General features: G+C 50.5%; 1 protein-coding gene across 1 annotated transcript; it reads right to left on the minus strand.

Moving 5' to 3' along the window:
* Positions 1–54: 54 nt before the first annotated feature.
* On the minus strand, positions 55–5,765 carry AIFM2 (AIF family member 2, ferroptosis suppressor). The gene is made up of 8 exons (XM_031602904.2): positions 5,479–5,765; positions 4,606–4,721; positions 3,489–3,608; positions 3,315–3,407; positions 2,927–3,035; positions 2,554–2,706; positions 1,813–2,013; positions 55–1,132 (listed from the first exon to the last, which is right to left on the minus strand). The coding sequence occupies exons 1-8, from the start codon at positions 5,651–5,653 to the stop codon at positions 978–980; spliced, it is 1,122 nt and encodes a 373-aa protein (XP_031458764.2). The 5' UTR covers positions 5,654–5,765; the 3' UTR covers positions 55–977.
* Positions 5,766–11,123: the final 5,358 nt, after the last annotated feature.

Genomic DNA, 11,123 nt, shown 5'->3' on the forward strand with positions numbered 1-11,123 from the left:
CAGCAATTGAGTTACCATCTCTTTTCAGGAGTTTTAGTGTCCCTTGTTACTTTAGTTTAGAAGTTTATAAAGAGTAACTTCATTTTAGATTTGTAGTGATGAAGTTTTCATGCACACACTTTAGAGAAAGCTCTTAAAAATATTCTGCTCCCTTTTCTCCTCCCTTGAGGGTGGATGTTAAACTTTTCCTCCAGCCCACAGTGGAGGGGAAAGAGATATTAGAAGTGATGCATGAGGAGCTTCTGTTTTGCTTTTTACTCACAATAATCTCTGTAATTACTGAGAATATTTCATGGTGATTTTTTTTGTTTGTTTTATAAGAAAAAAAGAAAAAGATTTGTGAAGTGTGATTTTTGTTATGAACCTCATTTTGCTCTGAAATTTGTCACCTTAAAGAGGGTAGGGAAGGGAACATCTGCAACTGAATACTTACTGTAGCACACTTATGATACAAGTAACCAGCTTCTGGCAGAAATGTAGTGCCATGACATAATTAAAGCTGCTGTGGAGAGGCTGACACAAAGCTGCATTATATTCTGTTGAGTTCCAGCATTACTGGAACCTTTTCACGGCTTCAGGCAGGCTTTTCACAGGCACTGTACTCAAGTAATACGCAGAGACTTTTTAGAAGCTAGAGTAGAGAAAGCCAGGAAAAACCCACGTAATAAACAAGCTACTACCATTTTGAAAACCATAGTGTTTATTGTTACAAATTAAGGTAAACCAGGTTTCTTGCCCAGAGCTGTCTCAACAGAGGATGAAAAGAAACAGCCCTTTCTTTGTTACAGTGAGAATTTTGGTGCTGATTAACTTAGAAAGTGCCTCTTTCCCCATTGCAGTAACACTCCTTTGATGCATTACACTGAAGAACATCTTCAGGAGCTGCTGCAGGAGACAGCAATTCTCTAAGCAATAAAAGTGCACCTTCACCTTCTTCCAGCAGTTGAATTCCTCACTAGTTCATTTCCGATCCCCTCTTAAGAGGGCATTGTCTGTCCCATTGTTTTCCAGCTCTTTGAAACAAACAGGCCCCGACTTTTAGCAGTGGTCACTAGGAGGCGTCCCACGTAGTATCCGTTCACCTGGCCTACACCATCATTCCTACCCATTGAAAGCAGGAATGTTAGTGATCCTGGAAAGAAGAGGCAGAAGTTTAAGTTAGTATTTCACAGCTAAATACTGAATATACATATACAGAGCCACTCTCTGTTCAGGCTTTCCTGTTGTGATGGAACTGCACAATGGAGGGGGAGAGACTGCCCTTCCAAGAGGCAGACAATAAAACTGAAGTAGGAAAAAAATGTAAGCAGACTGGGAAACCTTTAAAAACCAAATGCTTGCCCAGGTATCTTCCATCCAGGTGGAGCAGCTTTCAAAGTAGTTACAGTATTTTCAAATCAGTTACTTATCAGTGAGACTCATCACCTAGCTAGAGTTACTTTTTAGATGAAATTTTTCACTTTGTTTGTGTTATAGTTTAAGGGGAGAAGGGAGGGGAGAGTCAAGTCCTCTCGTTGTTCTTAGGATTTAATTGGAACCAAGGTTGATGAATGGCTGAAACCCACCAGTATATTTATCAGGAAGACAGCAGTAAGGAAAGGACACGTTGCGTATGCAGATTGACACAGGTAATCAACTTCTACAGTGTCTTTGGCAAGAACTAAGATGAAGGCTGAGCTATAAGCCTATATATCCAACCCCAGCTGTGGGTTCCTTTGCCTCCAATTAGTATCCCAGACAAGTTCTAAAACAGCTGTTCTCTGCAGAAAAACAGCTCAACAGCTAAAACGAAGCACTAAGAGATTATGTTACCTGGTTGGTAGGTTTTAAGCGGCTTGTGTGTCAAGCTGTTGATGATATTTGACACTACAATGTTGGCATGCAGCCCAGCATGGTATGCCATCTTTGGTTCCTTCAGGTTTGCACAGTCCCCAATGGCATAGATGTTGTCATAGCCTTCCACCTGGAGGTGCTGGTTAACATTCAAAGCTCCGTTACTCGCCAGTTTGTCTCCTGTTTGGCAAAACAGTAAGTTTTGAGAAAGTGCTTGGTGTTGTGTGCTGTGGCCTGAGAGCCCAAAACACCGTTGTTATCAATGTGTCGATGACACAAAGTGAAGAGTTAAGATTTTCACTCTTTTTCTACATGTGAGGCAAGAGATGCTTTCTGTCTTGTAATAGGTAATTATTAACATTCTGATGAGTGAGTCATTCTTTGGTATTTCAGTGGAAACACAGAATGATTAGCAGCTAGCATGCATGGCCTGAGGGAGGGTCGAGCAAGTATGAAATCCTGCCCTTGGCAGCAGGAATTACCATTGACTACTAGGTGTAATCTGCCTGCTGCTGGACTACAGTGCTAACATTCCTTGGAGGTATTAGCAAAAGGAGCTGGAGAAGACTGAGGGCCTTGTCATCTGTAAGTTTCTGAAGGTCACATTTCACAGCTAAGTACTTAACTTGATGTTAGGGCATTTGCTATGTCATGAAATACTCAAGCAGAAGACATTGAGAACCTGCTATGCTTTCCCCCACGCAGCAGCTTTTCACTTACCAAATGCAGTGGCATATGCCGAAGAGTTAATCTTTATCCCCGTGCACAGGACCACCATATCAGCAACAACTTCTATGCCCTTTTCTGTCCTTACTACCATGTCCTTCTGGAACTGGTTCGTTGTGAGATTTTCCACGTTGCTGACCTTCTCACCTGTTGTGACAGAGAGCCCTGGGTAACAGACCTTTACTCAGCTGCTGTTTCCAGCTAGCCCAGATGTTTGTAGAGAAACAGGAATTCAAGGGAGCCATGCTCAGTCCCCAAAAAATTAAATGGGGAATAGGTGATCAAAAAGAGGTGCTGTGGCCAAAGGAAGAGCAGCTTAGACTTAGTGTCGGAGTCTAGGTCTTCAAAGGCATTGTTAAGTACATACTTAATAGGAGGCGAACTCCTTTCCTGAGGAGAATCTCTTTCACCTCCTGACGGACGCTTTGTAGCAGCTCTACATCAGCTAGTGCAATTTTTGAGTGAATGAGGGTGACCTGTTGGCGACAAAACAGCAAATGGGAATGGTATGGGACACCCTGCATGTGGGAGTAGCAACAGACAGCTTCCTTCCACACTGCCTAATGCCCAGGGAGACTGAGCTTAGTGAAGGGCATCTAGTGCCAACAGTTGCAGGTAGCGGGCTATAGGGTGCTCTCAGAAGAGAAGGCATTGTCCAGAACTTCCTGCCTTGCACTGATCTCAAATACCTCCAGCAGGACCATGGAAGAAGAACAGCTTCAGAGGCAAGTCAAATGTAACTAATATGCTCCTACCTCTTTGGCTGGGTATTCTGTTTTGATCTCTGCAGCCATCTCGACTCCAGCAGCACCACCTCCCACTACCACGATGCGCTCAGATTTTTCAATCTTGAAATAAAGAAGAAACTGATGTTACTCAAGCTCAACTAAGGCAAGCAATGCTTCCTAAGAAAGAAGTTGGTCCCTCACCTCCTTAACCATGTCTTCATAGGTCTGGATGGCGCTTTCCATGTCAATGACCTTGTTGAACTTCCCAGGGAATGGTCCATCACTGCCAGTTGCAAGAATAAGGTGGGAGTAGTGAAGTTCCTGAGGGGGCAGAGGGTTGGACAGGATGTTAGACCTTGTAAAATGCGAGCCTAAAACACGGTTGTTGCCTCCAAAGTACTATTTACTTGTTCCATCTCCACCAGCCCCTGCTGATAACTAGGAAAATATTTGCCACTGTCAGAAGGTGGCTTTAGGAGGAGATCTGATCCAGCTGAAGCCATGTAACTGCCTTCCTCAGGATCTGAGAGGCACACAGATCTTCAGATGAGCCCAGTGCTGTGAAGAATCTACTAGAAGCTTACAGGAAATAAGGCAATTGCTGTGCCAGTAGAGGTTGCCACCACAGCTGAAGTGCTGAGCTCAGAGTCCAGAGGGGCACAAGTGCATGCTGACTTCCCTCCTTCACTCCCTTTGAACAGAGGTGAGATGCTCTGGCTGAAAAGAGTTCCCAGAGCTGTTGCCAATATTTGATATTTTTTTTTCTTCCTGTGGTTAGATAAGGATCTGAGCTCCAGGGTTATCTGAGCTTCAAATCCAACCCTGAGAATAAAAGCTTATCTCAGCACTAGATGGGATGGAGTGCTTACAGCACACCTGTAATTCAGCACAACTCTAGGCCACTGATCTTGGCTAGAGGTGATACTGCTGTTCTGTGGAAGAAGGGGAAGATGGTCTGTTTCCAGGCTGGACAAGGATAATTAAGTGCTGTGCTATTAGCAGACGTAGCTTTTAGGTTTTAGAAGAGATGGTTGGGGGCCTGCATTTCTCTTTGGCAGTTCTCCATATGAGGCCACTTGTTTCACTGCTCAGTGCCTGCCCAAAGGGCCCGTGCTGTGGCTTGTCTGGGATCAGGTATTTCAGCCAAGCTGAGGGTTAGATCAGAACAGGACCCGCTGTATGTGTGAGCTCTGAGCCCAGGGTGCTGGGTGGAGCAGGTTCATGTGCTTGGCTGACCTAAACTGTATGAGATACAGCACCCAGACTGACTTCCACGGAAGGCAGCCAAGCTACCCTGACAAGGCACGGCATCACCCACCTCACCATCGCTGAGCAGGACCTGCTGCCTCTCGGGGTCGATGCCCACCACCTTGCCTTGTCGGAAGCTGTCGCCAAAGGTGATGGTGTAAGAGATGAAAGTCTTCCTAGCAAATCCTGTGGTAAGAAGAGGGAATAAAGAAAAGATCTCCTTCCATGGAAGTTAACAGACCTTCTTCCCTCAAGAGGACCTTTCTGAAAGCACCGTATGGTAGTGTGGGCTGGGCCTCTCCTGCATGCTCTCTGCCCTGAATTCCAGGGCCTTTCCCTTGGAGCTGGTGATAAAGTCAGCTCCTGGGAGATCAAGTGACAACCCCAGTTACACTGTTTTATCACTGCTCCCTGTATATGGTCTCTTACTGATTTGCCAGTAAGTGCTCCACGGCCTTTCAGGCAGGCTGGCAGGATTTTTTTCTGTTTGGATAAGCTTTTCACATTACTTTGATGCTTATTCCCAGCCTCGAATGCTATGTTCCCCCCCTAAATCCTGGACTAGGGGAGCTTACCCAATCCTCCCTAGATGAGCCCGAGCGGATGACTGACAGAATTTTGTCACATACAGCCTCAGGGCTGAACTCCTCAGCATGCCACATGCTGAAAGCCATGCCATCCGCTGCCCTTCCACTTATTGTGCATTTCAGCTTAGCCAGCTTCTCAGCTCAAAGAAAAAGTAAATAAAAAGGGCTGTCCAAATAGTTATTATTTCCTTCCCCTGCAGCCCAGGGGACTAACGTGGCACAGACAGCACGTAGGTTTTCCCAGAACCAAGTCATTATATTTTCATCGGACGGGGGCAGGAGAGGCACTGTGTGCCTCCTCCCCTCGCACCGAGCTGCCGCAGTGGGGGACACACAGATAGCATCGCTCGGCTTACCGCTCTCCACGGAAGCCCGGAGGGCAGCGACGTTGTGGTGGAAAGCATCTCTCATGTCCACCAGCACGAAGGGGACGGCCCAGGACTTGAGCTGGCTGGCGGCCGCGATGCCACCAAAGCCGCCGCCGACGATGACGACGCGCACTGAGTCGTCCACGGACAGCTTGGAGCCCATGGCGGCCGGCGGGGCTCGGCCGTGGTGAGACGCTCGGGAGGTTGCGTGGGCCTGCAGGCGGCCGAGACCGTCGGGTGCTGAGCTTTGGGGACGGACGAAAGGAGCAGCGCTGCCTCTGCCCGCCCCGTGACTCAGCGCTGCGTGCGATGGGCGGGCCGTGCGGGACCGAGCCGTGCTGAGCAGAGCTGAGCTCTCCCTCCGACACGGGGCGGGAGCCAAAAAGAGGCTTTTGTTTTGCTTCTGAAAGTTGATGAAGAGCGGGTGCTGTCCGCCTTTGCCTTGTCCCTTGTCAGCTGTGAGTGCTGGTTAAATGGATGTCGCTTCGGAGCCTCTTTTAGGATGGCTGGCTTGTCGGGAAACCCGCACGCGGGCTGAGACTGCGGGGCGGCTGGGTGATGGCTCGCTCCCTGCATCCAGCGAGCGCTCCTGCAGACAGAAAGGATGGGGAATAAGAGAGGGTCTGCGGAAGGACGAGCCCAGCATCGCCGTGCTGGAGACAGCGGGATGGCAGGAGGGGTTGCAGACAAAGGGACATCCGGACCCTGCTGTTCTGAGGGACAGGAGCTGCCCCCGAAGACTTTGGACTCCTGTGGCATTACAGATGAATACAGCCGGGTAAACGTAGCTGCCGCGCACACTGCAGCGCTGTGAGCCGGCAGATCTGCCCCACGTGTCGCAGGCTGGCTTGGAGGCTGCTTCTGCCCCTCAGTCCTCCTCCTGCCCTGTGCCAAAGCAACCCCCTTCAAACCCCACGAGTGGGGGAAGGATGGAGGAATTGGCAACTTTTCAGGACTAACGGGTTCAGGCGGCCCCTGAACTGAGCGATGTGCCCGCCAGCCGGCTCGGGCTGCGGGCTCCAGGTAAGCCAGGGGCAGAAAATCCCTACCCTGTTCACATGCGAGAATAGAGCAGCGCCGTGCGCGTTCGCTGCGGGGATGCTGCGAAGGCTGCGGCCGCCAGAGGGTGCAGGCGGCCCGGCCGCGGGGCAGTGGAGACTGAGCTCCGCTGGTCTTAAAGCAAATACCTCTGCTGGTCCTAAAGCAATACCTCGGAGGCAAAGCGAAATGCCCCTGGGCATTGCTACCAGAGGGCTTGTTTTTCCTCTTCTTGCCTTAAAATCAAGAGTAGAGCCAGTGGCAGGGACAGCCCTCCACGCTCAGGTGCTATTTCTGCTCCCAGGCAAGGGGGGAGATCAGGTGAGCCCCATGTTACGTCAGAAGATCAAGGCCACCTTTCATAAGAAAGGGAAACTATTGGAGCCAGTGAGCTGGAGATGCACCAACAAGACAAGGCCAGCAGTGCAAACAGGACCCAAAGCAAACTGCAGTGGTAAAAGGAGCCTTTGTGAACACTTCAGGAACCTCGTGTCCAACCTCAGGCGAATGGGAAAAAACTCTGAATGTTCAACAGAGTGTGGTTGGACGGAGTTCTCTGCGCACAGGTGTGTGCTTAGCATTGGCTGACATGTTGTTTGATGGTGTTTATCTGTCTGTCTGCAAGCAGGCAACTGCAGAAAGAGTCAACCAGTGTCAGAGAGGGCTTTGTCTTCTGCCAGCAACCTGTATGGTGAAGTCACCCATGGAGGCTGATGGCAGCTCTCAGCCTGCCCTGCTTCTTCAGGCTCTGGAGCTCATCACATCTGTCTGTGTGATGCCCTTGTTCTACCCTGAAGATGCAACGGGACCAGTGAGTTAGCATGGCATCTCCTGAGGTTCTCAGTCATGGCACAGGGAATGAGACATGCAAGGGAGGGGATCTGCCTCTCTGCTCTGTGCTGGGAGACCTCACCTGAAGCACTGTGTCCAGATGGGGAGTCCTCAGTACAGGAGAGACATGGAAATGTTGGAGTGCATCCAGAGGAGGGCCATAAACCTGATCCAAGGGATGGAAGACCTCCCTGCAAGGACAGGCTGAGAGCTGGGGCTGTGCAGCCTGGAGAAGAGAAGGCTCATAGCAGCCTGTCAGTATTGAATGGGCTGTAGGAAAAAAGAGGACAGACAGTTTAGCAGGGTCTGCTGTGATAGGACAAGGGGAAATGGTTTCGAACCAGAATAGAGGATATTTACAGTGGATATAAGGAAGAGGTGTTTTACAATAAGGGTGGTGACACAGTGGCACAGGTTGTCCAGAGAGGTGGGGGAGTCACCATCCCTGGAGGTATTGCAGAACCATGGGGATGTGGCTCTGAGGGATGTTGGCAGTGGGGGTGGGCTGGGTGAGCTGAGAGGGCTTTTCCAATCTCTGTGACTCTGTGATTCTTTGACTCAGTGTGTGGGAGAAAAAAATCCCTTGCAAATACAGAGAGCAAACAGCTAATCCAGGACTTAATGATAAATGTTATCAAACTCTGTGAGGGTCTGTGCCGCAGCTTGGGGTGGGATCAGGTTAATCCAGGGCAAAGATTTGCCTGGAAAAACCAATTCAGACCAGTTTCTGTCTGCTCTTAAACATCAACAGCGGCTGTTTTTTTTAACCTTATAAGTAAAATTTGCTTTTAACAAAAATCAACAAGGCCCTGTTTTGTTTATTCTGTCTCCAACCAACCTCAGTGACCTCAGCTGGAGAAGACCAGCTGCTGCCCACTTCCCTCAGTCACTGCCCTCAGCACCATGGGCACCTGGTGCTGGTCAGGTGGGACAGCACAGCCACCTGTACTTACAGAGAGCAAAGCCCACTCCAGATGTGAGTACCTGGGCTCACCCGAGGTTTGGGCACTTTGGGGGTGTGGGGTTCTCCTGTCCCCTGGGGGAAATCCTGCTCCAAAAGCCCCCGGTGACTGCCTTTGGTTTTCACGTTCTGTGCTTCTTCACCACCCCTTTTCACAGCAATGCCATTTGGTGGGAACTCAGCACTGATTGCGGTCTGATGAAGGCAGGTGCAAACAGCAGCTCGGTCAGCTTTGTCCATCTGGGACATCCCTGGCAAGGTCCTGCTCCTGCAGGTTAGGGGTTTCACCACCTCCCCCCCATCCCAGGATTTCACTGCAGTGAAAGCACAACATATAATAAAAACATATCCTTAAAAAAAATCAGTCTCGCAGACAGGCAGCCTTTGTCTGAAGGTGTAATTACAGAATAAATATGGGATGCAGACCAAGAAGTGCGGTCTGGTCAGGCATGCAGCCTCTTAAAAAAAACACAACAGAACACAAGGCTGTCATTTAATGCTGAATGTCCACGTCTGCAGCCCCCGGCCCCCTTACCATTAGGTACGATCTCATTCCCTGGTGGTGCTTCTTACTGAAAATGCACACCTTTTCTTGCAAACCTCTGCCCTTCCTGATGTGGGGAAGGCCCAGAGCGAGGTCCTGCTTACTGCTTTAACCTCGGAGGAGCCGCGTGTCTGTCCCAGTGTGCCTGGCACCCCACAGTGCAAATTCCGTGTGGGCGTCATGGTTACATGTGTTTAATGAGAGCAATTAGTCGTCGTGAAAATCCTCATGGATTGGGGGCACGTTTTCTTTATGTCCTATGACATTTTTGAGTGGAAGCTGGAGAGTGTCCAGGAAGAAATGCTGCCGCTCAGCTGGAAGGGGCAGCCTGGAGCCAGGCAGTGCCATGCTGCAGGTGAGAGGGGCTGGACCCGCTCCCTGTCCTACATCAGCATGGCTCGGCCAGCCCTGCCCTGTGTATCCCTCAGTTTGCCCACCCGTCTGCCTTCTCTGTGTACAGTAGGAAGGGGCTGAGGACACTGGGCCCTTCTAAAACCCTGTTTCTGGGTCTGTCAGTCAGAGATGCCTTTGCCTTGCATTGCGTTTCATTTAAACTCTGTTTATTTGCTTCACGAAAGCAACGGGTACCCTTACGTGGAGGCGAGCACAGAAAGAACCTTGTTGAAGCCTAAATAGCCTTCCTCTGCTGTTTGCTCCTGGGAGCTTAAAACTCTGCTCCTCCAGCCCCTACTCCTCTGTGCGCTTCCAACCACCCACAAAAGGGGCTGCTTGTTTGCATTCCCCTTGCTTTGTGCCGTGGCAGTGTCCTTGCTGTGCCAACAGCTCGGTGGCATCACGCACCGCTCCCATCCCGGCGTGCAGCTGCGGGATGTGCCTCCCATCCCAGCACCCCTCCGCCTTCCCAGCAGGAAGCTGCCAAACAAAACAACATTCACTGGGGAAGCCAGGATGCTCCTTGTGCCGGGAGCTTTGTGTATGTGGGGTGAGAGAGGAGACCAGCCCACCTAAATGCATGCACTACATGTAAAAATCCCTGCTTCTGCACCCTCTCCCAAGCCAGGCAGTATCCTGTGCCCTGGCCCTGTTGCATATTGAGGCCAGATGAAAGCAAAGCAATGGGAGAAAGGCAAACCCTGCTGCTGCAGGAGGATGGCTGCAGAGGCAATGGCATGGCTGCTCCCCATCGGCTGCTTTATGCTGCTCAATGCCACCTCTGTTCTCTGCTCTGGGTCGAAAACATGGCTTTGTGAGCTAGCTGAGCTGCAGCTTGCTGCTGAGTCTGGGCGGTCCCAGCGGCTGATTTTCACTTATTTATTTTTGCTTTTGTCTAATGGTGCTGGTGGTGGGGCTGAGCCATGGGTGGCCGTGCTGAGTGGTGTGGGGACAGTGGAGCCCCTTGCTTTCTCTGTTGGGTGTGCAGCCCTTGCTGAGCAGGGAGTGATGGCTCAGAGTCAGCTTTATGGCATAGGGGTTGTGTTCATGGTGTGCCTGTATTGTTGACATCAGGGTTGCTGCTGCCCAGGTCCCCATCCTGTCCCTGCCCACCAGTGGCTCCCTGCTGCTGGCTCCCTCTCTTTGCCCATGTGGGATTTGCTCCCTGACTGGCCTTGGATTGACTTCTTCTGGGGCAATATAAGGGCAATTAGCCCTATGGAAAAGAGTGATGCTGGCACTGATGGAATTAGGAGGACTTGACAGTGGCCTAGTGCTGCTCGGAACGAGGGCTGGTCCCTTTGCTGAGCACTCCAAGACACAATGGCCACCCTGAGCCAGGTGCTCTGCAGAATGTCTGAAACACCAACTTCCATCACACTGCTCTCTTTGCTCCAAAAACCTGTGCAGCTTGTACCCATGCTCAGTGGCAAATGCCTTGGTCCTTTTGTGGGCTCTGGGACTGGGGGGGACGAACACCAACACGACAGATGTTTTGGACTCTGCCTCTTTGTATTGCTTTTTTGCCCATTTCTAATGAAGTCAAGTGAACAAGCTCCCACCAGGTGATGAGGTTCGGTTGCTCTGGGGCAAGTCATGGGCTCTGGAGAGCACCCTTGCCCTGTGTGAGTTCACCACAGTGTCCCCATTGCTGCCTCGCTGCAGCTGGGTGTCCCAGGAGCTGCATCCATAACTCATCCCACCCCCTGAGGCCTCCTGTGGATCACACTCCCATCATCTCCTCTGTAGGTCTCTGCAGCACTTTGTGCTGCTCTGCTTTTTGGGCTTAGCTCTGACCCCTGATGTACCTCCCCCACCCCACCCCCCCTTCAATTTTTAAACATAATAAATAAATAAATTTGCCCC

Source organism: Phasianus colchicus, chromosome 8 (assembly GCF_987193195.1).
Source record: "Phasianus colchicus chromosome 8, bPhaCol1.hap1.1, whole genome shotgun sequence".
Classification (NCBI taxonomy): Eukaryota; Metazoa; Chordata; class Aves; order Galliformes; family Phasianidae; genus Phasianus; species Phasianus colchicus.